The sequence below is a fragment of the Triturus cristatus genome, chromosome 6 (assembly GCF_964204655.1).
Source record: "Triturus cristatus chromosome 6, aTriCri1.1, whole genome shotgun sequence".
Taxonomy (NCBI): domain Eukaryota; kingdom Metazoa; phylum Chordata; class Amphibia; order Caudata; family Salamandridae; genus Triturus; species Triturus cristatus.
This window is the reverse complement of record NC_140589.1, coordinates 1868225953-1868241767: the sequence shown is the minus strand read 5'-3', so window position 1 is coordinate 1868241767 and position 15815 is coordinate 1868225953. Positions and strand designations below refer to the sequence as shown.

At 49.7% G+C, this 15815-nt stretch overlaps 1 protein-coding gene across 1 annotated transcript; it reads right to left on the bottom strand.

The window, feature by feature from the left end:
- Positions 1-256: 256 nt before the first annotated feature.
- LOC146822232 (uncharacterized) lies at positions 257-1753 on the bottom strand. Its single transcript, XM_085609439.1, has 2 exons — positions 1546-1753; positions 257-1244 (listed from the first exon to the last, which is right to left on the bottom strand). The coding sequence occupies exons 1-2, from the start codon at positions 1724-1726 to the stop codon at positions 736-738; spliced, it is 690 nt and encodes a 229-aa protein (XP_085465565.1). The 5' UTR covers positions 1727-1753; the 3' UTR covers positions 257-735.
- Between the last annotated feature and the right edge of the window lie 14062 nt (positions 1754-15815).

Sequence of the window (15815 nt, the reverse complement as noted above, 5' to 3'; positions counted from 1 at the left end):
AGTGGAGGAGCACTCCAATACAGTTCTGGGACCTCCTGCAACATTGTGGCTACCTGTGCAATGCTCCACAACATAGCTATAAAAAAAGGCATCCCAATCGAACTGACTGATACTGATACTTCTGGCGATGAGGGCCCAGGTCCCCACGGCAGACCAGCAGTTGGAGTTGGGGCAGCTGCCGGATGACAGAGACGGGATGAGATTACACAGAACTACTTCTAGGTGAGTAATAATGACATGATGCAAAAGATATTTTGTAGCAGGTCTGTGTTTATTCAAACCCTTATCTGCAGGATAATATTTCGTCACACAGCCTGACTGACTCAATGAGTGTCGCTGTATGTAGCACATGTTAGTTCCACAGTGCAGTAGGAATGGGTTGCCTCACCCATTTGCGTGATCCAGGGTTGCCAGTTCATCTCCTTCTGGGACGGACTGCTGCTGCCCGTTCTGGGTGCTGACTGCCCTCCCTTGAGTCCACAGGTGTTGCACCCTGTCTCCCACTGCGCCTTTTTGGATTGGGCACTGGTGTGGTGATGCTGCTCCTGCTGGATACCTCCTTACTCTCCCCTGAGCCCAGGAGTGCTGTGCCACCTGTGTTTGCTGTCTGCAGTTGTTCCACAGCAGTGGTGACCTGCTTCAGGCCTTTCGCCACATCCTGGCAGCAGTGGGACATCTCCACTTGCATGCTGACGGTGAGACGTGTCATCTGGCTAGTGGCAGTGCACAGGCGGTTCACCGACTTGGTGTAGCTGCCTGGTCCCTCTTTAATGTTGCCCACAGTTCATGAATGGCACCTGCCATGTCCATGATGCCTTCCCCCATGTAGCGTAGGCTTTTGTTGACTGTGAACAGCTTCCGGTTGATGGATTTAATTGATTTCTGTTGCAGGTGCTGTATCTGCAGCATGCTGTCCTCTAGTCCAGCAAACACTGTGGCCTCTTCATCTGTGGCAAAGCTGGTGCTTGCCCTTGCCCTGTGTCTCACTGCTCCTTGCTCCCTATGCTGGGATGTGGGCTGTTCCGGCACCTGTGTCACACGCTGTCCTGACTCTGCCTGAGCATCATCCTCCCCTGTGGACTGTGTGTCAACCTCCAGTGGTGGCAGTGGTGCCACAATGGTGCGTTTTCTCGGTGGGACAGGTGTGGTCTCTGTGGTATCGTCGGAGTCCCCCTGCCCTGCCTGCTCATCCATATGTTCAACCTCCTCGGCTCCTGCGCTGTCATCCTGTGTCCTAGGTTGTGCTGTGGATGGAAAGGGAAATTTTGAGACATTGTCTGCATTTCTCACTCAATAAAGATTTCTCAATTTGTATTGGCTAACTGCTATCTATCGCTTTTTCCCTTCACAGGAATTCACGTACTGCTTCAACATTGCTGTGTCTCATTGCTCCACTGTTATGCATCTGACTACGTCTCCCATGATGCATTGCTGTGTGTGCTGGAAAAAGTGGACCGGAGTGCAATGTGTAGTTTGTGTTTGGTGCATTCCTGACTGTGTGAATGGGATGGTGAAGTGTGCGGCTGCATTTGGCATGCATCTTACCTTGGCTGGTGGTTGCAGGGTCGGAGCTGTCTATGTCAGCCACACCACTGACGCTCTCGGGCAGGAGGGTGGACTCCAACTCCTCATGGGGTGTTGAGTCGGTTGCAGTTGATATTCCACCCCCGGTCTTCTTGGCCTCTACCAGCCTGGCTGCCACCTTTTCCTTGGACCTTTGGCGCATGTCATATCATCTCTTCCTTAGCTCCTCAACCATGCGCTGGGTCACACCAACAGCATTGACCTTCTCCTGTATATCCAGCCAGATCTTCCTCTTTCTGGACTCAGGTACACGGAATGCCTTTTTGCCAAATAGGAGTTCCTGGCTGCACACCATCTCCTCAATCAGCACCTCCTGCTACCTCTCGCTGAACTTGTGCTTCCTCTTTCTCCCCGCCCCCTCCTTGTCCTTCTGTTTGTCCTGTGACTCCATTGTAGCTGTTTGGTAATGCTATGCTCACTCCTCTGCCCCTTCTCACAGCCTCTGACTCTGCCTCAGGCAATCAGGTGCAGCATCACACTCCCACTTCCTGGGTGTGATGTCATCAATCTGCACCTGAATTGCAGATTCCCTAAATTAGCGATTTTTTATTTGCAAATTTCGCAAATAAGGAATCACAAAAACAGGATTCACTTTATATTCTGCGATTTTTTATTAGAAATCGCAAAATGTTTGCGTCTTTTTATTTACATTGCGATTCTCAAAATGTAATTCTCTAAAAATCGCATTTTGGGAATCGCAAATCGTTTTTTTGATACATATGCCCCTTAGAGACATATATAAATACAACTCTGCGCCTTCCACCGGTTGCAACTTCATATGTAATTAAACTGAGAAATGTCCCTAAATGAATTCCCTGTGTAACAGAAACATGTATTGAACTTAAAAAGAAGGCGATTCACTGGCTGGCCAAACAGTTTTGGAGTACAAACTCCCTTTTCCAAAAAGTAATAAAGGTCGGAAGAGTCGTTCGGCTAGGCCCCTCTGGGAATATTGGTCAAGGCGATTGTATCGTTGTGAGTTTTCAATCACCTAAGTTGACAAAAACTTAACTCTTTGGTTTGAGTTGAAAGGTTACGTCCTGAGAATGCTAGACAGAAATTTTTTGCTGAACCCCTTGGCTTTTTTTATAGACCAGGAAAGTTTTCTGATAGGGGTAGTACTCCCCCCCCCCCCAAAATAGGGATATCAACAAACCAGAACACTTCCCAAAAGCAAATAAAATCGAACCACAGACCATTAATAACAGTCACAACTACAAATAGGTTCTCCACCCTCTCCAATTACGATAAATAGGATTGACAACCGGGTGGGGAGGGAAGGAAGGGTCATAATCCATCTGATACACACAATGTAGATTGTGAATCACAGAAGATAGATAGGGGTATACTGACCTGTACAAAAAAATGCAAGCATTAACTTCGTAATTAAGACTTGGAATGTTGTGGGAGTAAACAATAAACTAGTGGCTGGAGACAATCAGTAAAACTTAGTCTGCCTACAAGAGACGTGGGCAACTGACAACTTTCATGTGGAGGGCTTTACTTCACTTCTAACCCCAGCAAACCCATCAGAGGGAAAGCGGTGTACGTGGGGCATCGCCTTTTTAATATCTAAAACAATACCTCTGAAATTGAGTTCCTATACGTCTTCCCCCTACTTTCAATTATTCCATCTGCAAATGAAGGAAAAGTGAAATCTGGCTTTAATTAACTTTTATAACAATGTTTTCGACAAAACCAAAGTTAATGTTATTATGGATTTAAGTAGGGAGACTGGATCTTTCCTTAATCGTATTAAGGAAGAATATCTACTAATATGGTTAGGGGATTTTAATATAAGCTAATGCAATCGGATGGGATCTAAAAACTGTGGCTATATACAGTGGCGGCTCCTTGAGGGTGTGCTGCAGATTGGTGAGACAGGGCGGGGGAGGGGCAGTGTGGGGGGTGTAGTAAATTCCGGCATACGGCCGACTGTAGTTAAGTAAATAAATAAATAAAACTAATTACATTGCACGCGCTGCAATGTAATTCGTTTTATTTATTTATTTACTTAACTCCGTTCGGCTGTATGCCGGAGTTTACTACCCCCATCCTGCCCCTCCACCTCCCCGCAGCACCGCCCCGCAGCACTCCCTCGAAGAGCCACCACTGGCTATATAAAAACCAATGGGGAAAAAATGCCTCACTTTTCGCACAATCCACATGGAGAGGCAATAAATTAAATTATTTCTAAATATAACATAGAAATACTGCAACACCCTAAAGGGCCACGACTATCACAAGTACCTTCGTACCATGGGAATGGCTGAAGCTCCTTTACTGAACATATTCTTGTCACTGAAATCTAATTCCTAACTATAAGATACCTCAAACCTATGGTTTTTCTTCATTTTGTTCTTTTTTTACATGTTTTTAATGAAATTTAAAAAAAAAATATTTGTAAAAATTTTGTAACGATTTTTTTTTTATGGCAGTCGTGCACCCAATGCGTACCATTCCCGAACAATACGCGGAACCTAGCTGCCAATTTACCAGTATTGTTCAGGATCCGAGTAGGGTGTGCGATGAATACGTATTTACCTGCGCGATTGCTATGCGATCCATACGCGACTTCAAGCGCATACACGATGCATACGTTGTACGTTGCCCGACGCTCGTGCGCTTCCACGTGATGTCATATACGTATTTGACACGGTGGGTGCACGATTCCCGCAAAATATTTTCAATGTCAAAAAAGATATATATATGTATTTCATATAAATATTAAGGCAAGACATAATCTAAGCTACACATAAAATTAATATATTTTTACTTTTAATAAATCTATATTACTTTTAAATGCAATTTCGCTTGATTTGATTGGTTCATTAGACTTCCAGGAGGAGGTCCACGCAGCCTCCCTCCCTCAATACATAAAGCCCCGGGGGTGGTAGTCTGTTAAAACCCCACCCATTTATTTTGTAGCCCCGGGGGTTAGTGGCCCCCTTGGGCCCCCCAATAAATGTTACTTGCTCCTGCATCCCTGCGATATGTAGCCCGGCGCAAACCATCAGCACCTTGGTTCTCGGACCATCTTAGAGGACTACGACAGGGCTGTAGAAGCAGCGAGAGAAGGTGGAGGAAATCTTGGGATCCCATGGACAGGGAAGCCCATAAGTCTGCTCTTCGGGAGTACAAGCAGATAGTGATCATGGAGAAGCAGAAATACTTCTCCAGCCTTACCAGCTCACTCACTTCCTCTAGGGAGCTCTTTAAAATTGCCGACTCGTTGTGCTCCCTCCAACTTCCTGACCCCGTAGTCAGTTCTCAGCGTCTTTGTGACGATATTGCAGACTTCTTCCACACTAAGATCTTAGATATTCATATCTCTTTGGAAGCACAACGTCTTGCCCTGCCGGAAAACTTTCTATCAGTCCCTTTCAGTCCTCCTTTAGTACCCCCTAGCCTTCTTCCTGCATTTCCTTTAATGTCCTTGGAGGGTCTGAACGGCCTCTTGGATAAGATCAAATCCTCCTCTCCTCTTGATCCTCTGCCGCTCAAAAAATTAAAAGAGTGTAGGAACAGTCTTCTCCCTTCCTTACTTGAGGTGATGAATAAGGCAATTGTTCAAGGCATCTTTCCATCGATATGGAAGAAGGCCATTGTGAAGCCGCTCTTAAAGAAGCCTTCACTTGATCCAAGCCTCCTGAAAAATTTCAGGCCGATTTCACTGCTCCCTGCACCCGCAAAAATTCTGGAAGTCCACCTGAATCGCCACCTATCCTCCTTTCTTGAAGTCTCTGAGTACCTTGACACTACCCAGCATGGTTTCCGAAAACATCACAGCACAGAATCCGCTCTCACTTTTGTAGTCGATAGCATCCGACGCAAGGTGGACGCTGGACAAACAACTGTTCTTGTGCTATTGGACCTCACAGCCGCTTTTGACACTCTGTCCCCGGCCATTTTAACATCTCGGCTTAGAGAAGCAGGTGTCACTGGTTCGGCATTGAGTCTCCTCAATTCCTTTCTCCTTGATAGGGAACAAAGAGTAATGCTCGGCAACCACCTCTCCCCTGCAAAGTCTCTGCAATGTGGGGTGCCACAGGGGTCGGCATTAAGTCCCACCCTGTTTAATATCTACGTGGCCCCCCTTGCTAGACTAGTGAGATCGCAGGGGATGGAGGTGGTATCATATGCCGACGACACCCAGATCATGGTTTCGCTGACTCAATCCTCTGTCAAAACATCTGCCTTTAGCTTCCGGTCTTGCATGCAACATGTTGCAGACTGGATGGTTGCAAACTCCCTGAAGCTAAATGGCGACAAGACTGAGGTTTTGATCTTCGGGAAGAACCAAGAGATTTGGTCAAGTGACTGGTGGCCTTCCTCTCTGGGTATCTGCCCGACTCCATCTCAATCTGCCAGAAATCTGGGTGTAATGTTCGACACCTCACTCTCAATGTCCCTACAGGTGAATCGGACTGTCTCGACCTGCTGGGGCGTGATCAGGACGCTCAATAGAATTCGCAGCTATCTGTCACTTCAAGCTCGTAAACAGATTGCAGTCGCCCTTGTTGGCTCCAGGTTGGATTATTGCAACTCTCTTTACATGGAAGCCAACAAGGGCCTTATACATCGACTGCAAATCGTGCAGAATGCCGCTGCACGTTTTGTCCTGGATCTCTCCAGGTCCTCCTCTGCTACTGCTGCGAGGAGAGACCTTCACTGGCTGCCTATTCAGCACAGAATTAATTTTAAAATTCTGTGTCTGACATACAGAGCAATGGAGGATGAATCCAAAGGCGCCATCAGCTGTTTGCTTACTCGTTACTGCCCTTCGAGAAGTTTGCGTTCTTCAGGGCTGCTTCAACTTGTTGTCCCTCGTGTTAAGCTCGTTAGATGGGGAGCCAGGGCTTTCTCAGTTGTTGCCCCACAACTTTGGAACAGCCTGCCGATAGAGCTGAAGACTTTGCCCTCCTTAGCTCTGTTTAAAAAGGCCCTTAAAACCTGGTGCTTCTCTAGAGCGTACACAGGTTGAGCTGCTGGAGCTTTTGTAATTAGCTGGATTTGGATTTAGGCGCCTTGACGCCCATTGGGCTATGTTTGCGCATGACAAGATCCCTTTTATTATTACTGTTTTTTCCCCCGGGATTTGGCTCTCTCGTCGGTTGGCACTGCAGAACGGACTGCAAACTGCAGCTGGGCTCACCTCGGGGCTCAGGCAAAAGCCGCTAAACATCCAAACCCGTGAGTTTGCCTGGAGTGAGGGAGCCTACACAGGAAGGTAAGGTATTGCCGCTTTATTAAGTGGAGATTGCAGTGAAACAACAGCATACCGCCTCACGCTATTTAGTCCAGCCCTGACGCGTTTCATGTTTAAGCAGCACTTCTTCAAAGGGTTAAGGACATGCGAAGAAATGAAACAGGCATTTTATTTTCTCCAAGCACACCTTTTATGTGATTAATTCCCGCCTCAGTGGGCGTGGCCATTCATGTGGCCTGATGGTCCATGTAGTGCTAGAATCATCTACAGTGCGTCGCCGGTTCAATCCTCGATACCTTCATTAAAACCCCAAGTGGGTCATGAAGCCAGTTCCTCTGCTAAAACACCTCCTTTAATTTCACAACAGGCACATCCTGCTCCTAACTGCATCGTCGGTTGGTGCTGCAGAACGGACTGCAAACTGCAGCTGGGCTCACCTCGCGGCTCAGGCAAAAGCCGCTAAACATCCAAACCCACGAGTTTGCCTGGAGGGACGGAGCCAACACAGGAAGGTAAAGTATTGCCGCTTTATTAAGTGGAGATTGCAGTGAAACAACAGCATACCGCCTCACACGATTTAGTCCAGCCCTGACACGTTACGTGCTTAAGCAGCACTTCTTCAGAGGGTTAAGGACATGCGAAGAAATGAAACAGGCATTTTATTTTCTCCAAGCACACCTTTTATGTGATTAATTCCCGCCTCAGTGGGCGTGGTCATTCATGTGGCCCGATGGTCCATGTAGTGACCTGAAAAAAAGTGATTTGATTGGTTCATTAGACTTCCAGGAGGGGTCCACGCAGCCCCCCTCCCTCAATACATAATGCCCCGGGGGTGGTGGTCCCCGGGGCTTGGGGGGCCGTTGAGCCCCCCACCCATTTATTTTGTAGCCCCGGGGATAGCGGTCCCCGGGGCTGGGGGGCCCCCCTAGGCCCCCCATTAAATTTTACGACAACTAGCCCACCAGGTATCTCCAGTAAGCCCTACACAGCTGGATTGCTGAGAGTTGTCCGAGATTATGTCCCCTTTTTACACCACTCCGCAAACGTGCCTCTTGGTGCACTTCTGGTAAGGCGATGAGGTCCTCTTGTGTCCTGAGGACCTAAGGATTGAAGTGGATTTTACCCCCCAAGCAGCAGTGTGCCAGGTGACTCATTTGCAGAGTGGTGTAAAAAGGGGGCGCGGCCTCAGACAACTCTTTGCAATCCAGCTGTGTGGGGCTTACTGGAGGTAACAGGAAGGATAGTTGGCCCCCAGGGACACCCAGGCGACAAGGGAACTATATCCCTCAACCAAGAGCACACCAGGAAGCGTGTTTGCAGAGTGGTGCAGAAAGGGGGAGTGTCTGTGTCCTCCTCTCCACAATCCCAATACATGGAGCTTACTGGAGTTATCAGGTAGGCTAGTTGGCTCCAATGGACCCCCTGCAGCAAAGGAGACTTCACTCCCTATCCAAGAGTGCACTGGGGACCATGTTTGCAGACTGGTAGGCAAAGGGGGCACGGCCTGCTTTGAGAACTTACTAATGCTGCTGTGTATGACTTACAGGAGGTAAAAGGAGGGGTAGTTGCCCCCCAACATTGTCCTTGGGTGCCAACTACCCCTCCTGTTACCTCCAGCAAGTCCCATACAGTGGTATTGGTAAGATGCCTTCAGAGGCCAAGCCCCCCTTTCTCCACAACTCTGCAAACGAGCCTCCTGGCACACAACAGGTTGGGGAATGAAGTTCACTTCACTCCTGAGTGACTTTTGGGGCCAAGAAGCCCTTCGTGTACCTCCTATAAATCCTACGCAGTAGAATTCCTGAGCATTGGTCGGAAGCCCAACCCCCTTTCTCCACCTCTCTGTGTTGTGGAGTTGTGACCTCAGGTTTAGTCTTCCTCGTTTCTATAGAAAATAACAATAAACTCAATGAGACAAAAAAAGAAGGAACCACTGAGGAGCATTTCTGGACCTAGTAGGAGGTATGAGCAGGGCCACTGAAATTATGTGACTGTTTGGCTGCACCAACTTTCGTACATTTTCCACATTTGCCACATAATCCATCATCTACTGCACAATCAGCAGATTTAAACAAAACAAAACTTGTTTCTAGCTCAAACTGCTCAAATGCTACCAAAAATGCAGATACAAGTGTTAGAGCATACTGGAAGGCCCTTTGCAAACCTAGAATGGTCACTGGTTACTTATTGCTAAATGTGGGTATAAAATTGGTACTAATTGTGTGCAAACCACTCTCGCTTCTTTCTGCACCTCTCTTGCCTCTTTCTGCACACCGGTTCCCTCTTTCTGCACCTCTCCTGTCTGTTTCTATTCCTCTCTTGCCTCTTTCTACACTTCTCCAGCTTTTTTCTGCACCTCCGTTGCTTCTTTCTGCACTTCTTTCTGCATCCCTCTTGCCTCTTTCTGCACCTGTTACTTCTTTCTGTACTTCTCCTGCTTCTTTATGCACCTCTGTTGCTTCTTTTTGCACCCTCTTGCCTCTTTCTGCACCTCTCTTGCCTCAGTCTGCCCACCTGTTCCCTCTTTCTGCACCCCTTTTGCCTGTTTCTGCAACTCTCTTGCCTCTGTCTGCAGTTCTCTTGCCTCCTTCTGCACCTCACTTGCCTCTTTCTACAACTCTCTTGCCTATTTCTGTAATTCGCTTTCTTCCTTCAGCACTACTCTTGCCTCTTTCTGCACCTCACTTGCTTCTTTCTACACCTCTTTTGCGTGTTTCTGCACCCCTCTTCCCTCTTTGTGCAACTCTCTTGCCTCTTTCTACACCTCTCTTCCCTCTTTATACACCACTCTTGCCTCTTTCTGTACCTTCTTTTTGCACTTTAATTGTCTCTTTATGCATCCTTTGTGCCTCTCTCAGCACCTCTGTTGCTTCTTTCTGAAGTTCTCTTCCTTCTTTCTGTACCCCTCCTGCCTTTTTCTGTAGCTCTCTTGCCTCTTTGTGGGCCTCTTACCCCTTTCTGCACACCTAGTGCCTCTTTTTACACCTCTGTTGGTTCTTTCTGCACCTCAGTTGCTTTCTTCTGCACTTCACTTGCCTCTTTCTACACCCCCTTGTCTCTTTCTGCACCTCTGTTGGTTCTTTCTGCAATAGTCTTGCTTCTTTCTGTACCTCTGTTCCAAATTTCGCATCCCTCTTGCCTCTTTCTGCATCCCTCTTCCCTCTTCGTGTACCTCTCTTGCCTCAGTCTGCCCACCTGTTCCCTCTTTTTACACCCCTTTTGCCTGTTTCTGCAACTCTTGCTTCTTTCTGCAGTTCTCTTGCCTCCTTCTGCACCTCACTTGCCTCTTTCTACAACTCTCTTGCCTATTTCTGTAATTCGCTTGCCTCCTTCTGCATTACTCTTGCCTCTTTCTGCACCTCACTTGCTTCTTTCTACACCCCTTTTGCCTGTTTCTGCACCCCTCTTTGTGCAACTTTCTTGCTTTTTTCTACACCTCTCTTCCCTCTTTCCACACCACTCTTGCCTCTTCCTGTACCTCTGTTGCTTCTTTCTGCACTTCTCTTGCCTCTTTCTGCGCCCTTCGTGCCTCTTTCAGCACCTCTGTTGCTTCTTTCTGCAGTTCTCTTCCTTCTTTCTGCACCCCTCCTGCCTTTTTCTGTATCCCTCTTACATGGGTGGGACCACACTGGAAATAGTAGAGAAGTACAGGTACCTGGGGGTAATTCTTGACAGAAAGGGCTCACTCAACCAGCAAAAGGAAGCAATAAAACGGAGGGGCATCAGCGTAGGGATTGCACTAAGGAACCTCAAAACCAAAGCAGTCGGCCGAAGCTTCACACCCCTGCTTCAAGTGCTGCAGGCAAAACTAACATCGGCCCTGACCTACGGAAGCGAATGCTTCCGAGGAAGGGAAGCCAAGCAACTGAATAGCAAAATAGCGAAGGCCATGAGAATAATCTTCAGTCTGCCAAACCACACCTCCCAGGCTCAAATCAGGCTGGAATTCGGCCTGCGAAATCAAACCCTATAGCAAATGGGTGCCTATGCTAAAAGATGGCACAAGATACAGAGAGGGGAACCCACAAGCCTAAATTGCCACCTATGGAAAGAGACGGAAAGTAAGATTAAGAGTGCGGCTGCGTTATACCTCAACCACTCTTTAAATTCCCTGAGCCAACAAGAAGCATGGACGAGCAGTGGATCTCACAATATCTTTAAACAATCAGTTAATAAATCAGTTAGATCCATGTCGTTAACCGAGGACAAAGAAAGCCTAGCAACCCGGGCCCATGGCTGGACAGTTATCCAAAGCTACACAACCAGCCTCAGCCAAAGCTACTTAGGAGTCGGGTTTACTAGGCGCACAAAGGAGAAGTTCCTACGTCTACGGCTGGGCCAACTTCCAGTTCAAAATCATCTCCCCCCATGGACAAGGCCCAAAGAAACAATCAACTGCCGAATTTGTGGGACCTCAAAGGAAGACATCCTGCATTTACTATGCACCTGCAAAGGCATGGACGCAGAGCGCAGATCCCTTCTAAAAAAGCACTTCAACAGGCTGGGCATAAGAACACGCCGGCAGGCGGTAAAGGCTTGCTTGGACGGAACGAACATTCAACTAGCAAGCCACGTCGTCAAATTCCTGGAGATAGCAGAAAAGAAGCAAGAATGACAGAGGGCCAAAATAGGCCGACGCCAACCAACGAAGTGAAATCCAAAACCGAAAAGGAATCATCTTATTCGGTATGGGTAATGGCCCGACACCCGCATGGTAAAATAGGAGACAATATCACTGCAGGGGACTGTTATGATCCAACAGACCCAGCAACAAAAACCATAGTTCGGCCTAACACCCAGGCGCAAAACAACAGACAGTCCATCTTTTTAAATTCTATGCTCAGTCCGAAATAAGCACAAATTTTTGTATTCATTATAATTATTCTCTTTTTATCACCTGATGCTAATCTCGTTATACATATATATTTGTCATTGTCTTTTTTTAAACACCAATTGTATTTAATTAATGGTTTTTATATGCTAATAATTGCAATGGTTTTAATTAACTGAGCAATAAAGACTTACTTACGTATCCCTCTTACCTCTTTGTGGACTTCTCTTAACCCTTTCTTCACACCTCGTGCCTCTTTTTACATCTCTGTAGGTTCTTTGCTTCAGGGTTCGAGACCTCCCTGGGCTGCTGCTTGTCGCTTGGTATTTCTGGACTGTGATGCTGTCGTGTTTATACTTATATTTTTTTGTTACTTTGCCTGTTTTGTTCTTTACTCTGTGACTGCCCGTTTCACCGCTCTCGCCATCCCCCTCCCGCCGCCGCCATCGCCCCCTGCATCCCCGCCCCCTTATCTTACTTCCCTTCGCCTTTCCCGCCACTGCGTCCCCACCCCCCTCTCCCATTGGCTGTTTCCCACACTCCTCCCAGCTGATCCTCCCTCCCACCTCCCTACTTATGGAGGCCGCTGCACGGCCGCGCACAGCTGGAGTGCCAAAGGCGTGCCGGAGGCGCGCCAGAGGCAAACCCGTCTGTGCCCATCCGCGCCTGGACCGTGCCCAGCACCAGAACCCCTGGACCCCGCAAACGCCACAACACCAGACTCCGCTACAACGCCAGCACCCTCCACGCACTCAACACTGGCCAAAACCACACCTGCTTCCAGGCTGCCCCGAAACGGACCCACGGACCCTTTTCCTGCCACACCTGCAGCCTCACCTGCGACAGAGCCACCAAACCTCCTAAGACTGAACCCAACCACCTTCGCTGCATACTCCTCAACACCCGCTCTGCATGCAAACACGCCGTCGAACTCTGGGATCTGCTCGACTCCTCCGCCCCAGACGTGGCCTTCCTGACCGAGACCTGGTGGAACGAATCCTCGGCACCTGACATCGCCATAGCCATCCCGGACGGCTACATAATCACCCGTAGGGATCGCACCAACGGAACTGGAGGAGGCATGGCCATCGTCCACAAGTCCACTGTCAAGGTTGCCACCCACGCAGATGACACCCGCTACACCACCGAACACCTGCACTTCCGGATCCACACCGACCCCAACACCACCCTCAGAGGAACACTTATCTACAGACCCCCCAGACCCCGAACTCAGTTCAGCGACTCCATCGCCGACCTCGCCAGTACCCACGCACTCGCCTCCATGGATTACATCCTCCTCCGGGACCTGAACTTCCACCTCAAGAACAACAACGACGCCAACTCCACAACCCTGATCGACAACCTCGCCAACCTCGGCCTCAGACAGCTTATCACCGCACCCACCCATGCCGCTGGCCACACGCTGGACCCCGTCTTCTCCACAGGCAACCACGTCACCTTCAGCCACACCACCGAGCTCCACTGGACCGACCGCCACTGCGTCCATTTCACCTTCAACAAACCAACCACGCACCACCGCACCCAACCGATACCTCACCGCTGCTGGAGCAAAGTCACCGAAGACCAGCTGATCACCACCCTCGCCCAGAACCCACCCACCGACTCCACCAACCCAGACACCGCAGCCCGTAATCTCAGACAGTGGATCGACAACTGCGCCGACACCCTCGCCCCGCTCAAGAAACCCTCCAACAGCCACGTCAACAGGAGAGCCACCTGGTTCACTGATGAGCTCCAGACCTCAAAACACGTATGCCGGAAACTGGAGAAGGTATGGCGGCACAAACGCACATCGGTCAACCACACAGCCCACAAGGAAGCCACCCGCAGACATCCCCACCTCATCAGATTAGCCAAGAGATCCTCCTTCAAAACCCGCCTGGATAACAACGCACACAACAGCAAAGAATTCTTCAGCATCGTAAAGGAACTCTCCAACCCCAGCGCCAACGCCAACGACATCCCGCCCTCACAAGAACTGTGTGACTCACCAGCCGTCTTCTTCCACCGCAAGATCGCTGGCATCCACGACAGCTTCAACACCACGACCGCCCACCTACGCCAGATCCCACCTCCTCTGGGAACACCACCCACACCACCTGCACCAACCACCTGACCTCCTGGTCCAACGTCAACGACGACGAGACACGCAAGGTCATGAACTCCATCCACTCAGGATCTCTGTTAGACCCGTGCCCACACCACATATTCAACAAAGCAGACACAGCCATCGCACCCCAACTACGGAAGGTCATCAACATCTCCCTCGAAACAGCTACATTCCCGGAAAGCTGGTAGCACGCCGAAATCAACGCCCGCCTCAAAAAACCCAAGGCGGACCCCAAGGACCTCAAGAACTTCCGGCCCATCTCCCTGCTCCCTTTCCCGGCGAAAGTCATCGAGAAAATCGTCAACATACAGCTGACCCGCCACCTGGAGGACAACAACATCCTGAACCCAACCGAGTCCGGATTCAGGCGAAACCACAGCACCGAGACTGCACTCATCGCCGTCAGAGACGACATCAGGCACCAACTAGACAATGGCGAGACAACAGCCCTCATCCTCCTGGACCTGTCAGCCGCCTTCGACACGGTCTGTCATCGCACTCTAAAGACACGCCTCCTATAAGCCGGAATCCAAGAAAAGGCCCTTGACTGGACCACGTCCTTCCTCTTCGGCAGAACCCAGAGCGTCCGCCTTCCACCCTTCCGATCCAAAGCCACCGACATCATCTGCGGCGTCCCCCAGGGCTCATCCCTCATCCTGACGCTGTTCAACATCTACATGGCCCCCCTCGCACAAGTGGCTCGCCATCATGACCTCAACATCATCTCCTATGCCGATGACACCCAGCTCATCCTCTCCCTCACAAAGGACCCACACACCACCAAAACCAACCTGGATGAGGAAAAGCCTTCTGAATCTGATCTCGGACAAGACAGAGGTCCTCATCCTCGGACCCACACCCTCAGCCTGGGATGACTCCTGGTGGCCGACCACACTGGGAATAGCACCGACACCCACCGACCATGCACGCAACCTAGGATTCATCCTCGACTCCTCCCTCTCCATGTCCAAGCAGGTCAACGCCATCTCCTCCTCCTGCTACAACACCCTCCGCATGCTTCGCAGGATCTACAAGTGGATCCCGACCAAAACAAAAAGGATGGTGACGCAGGCCCTCGTCAGCAGCAGACTGGACTACGGCAACGCACTCTACGCAGGGATCCCAGTCAAACACCTACGACGACTACAACGCATCCAAAACACCTCCGCCCGGCTAATCGTCAATGTCCCCCACCGCAGCCACATCACCCACCACCTGAGAGACCTACACTGGCTCCCTGTAGACAAGAGGATCACCTTCAAGCACCTCACCCATGCACACAAAGCACTCCACAACGCCGGACCAGCCTACCTGAACAGCAGACTCAGCTTCTACACCCCCACCCGCCAGCTCCGCTCCGCCAACCTCGCCCTCGCCTCTGTCCCCCGCATCCAACGAACAACCTCCGGCAGCAGATCCTTCTCCTACCTCGCCACCAAAACCTGGAACACCCTCCCCACCCACCTACGGCAGACCCAAGACCACCTCACTTTCAGAAGACTCCTCAAGACCTGGCTCTTCGGACAGTAGCGGCACCCCCCCTCCCCTCAGCGCCTTGAGACCCTCACTGGTATGTAGCGCGCTCTACAAATTCTCTGATTGATTGATTGATTCTTTCTGCCTCTTATTTGCTTCATTCTACACTTCACTTGCCTCTTTCTGTACCCCTCTTGTCTCTCTCTGCACCTCTGTTGGTTCTTTCCGCAATGTTCTTGCTTCATTCTGCACCTCTGTTCCAAATTTCGCATCCCTCTTACCTCTTTCTGCACACCTCTTCCCACTTTGTGCACCCTCTTGCCTTAGTCTGCCTACCTGTTCCCTTTTTCTGCACCCCTTTTGCCTCCTTCTGCAACCGTCTTGCTTTTTTCTGCAGTTCTCTTGCATCCTTCTGCACCTCACTTGCGTCTTTCTGCACCTCTGTTGGTTCTTTTACACTGCTCTTGCTCATTTCTGCACCTCTCTTGCCAATTTCTATACCCCTCTTGCCTCTTTCTGCACTCCTCTTAACTCTATCTGCACCTCTCTTGCCGGTCTGCACCCCTAGTCCCTAATTATGTACC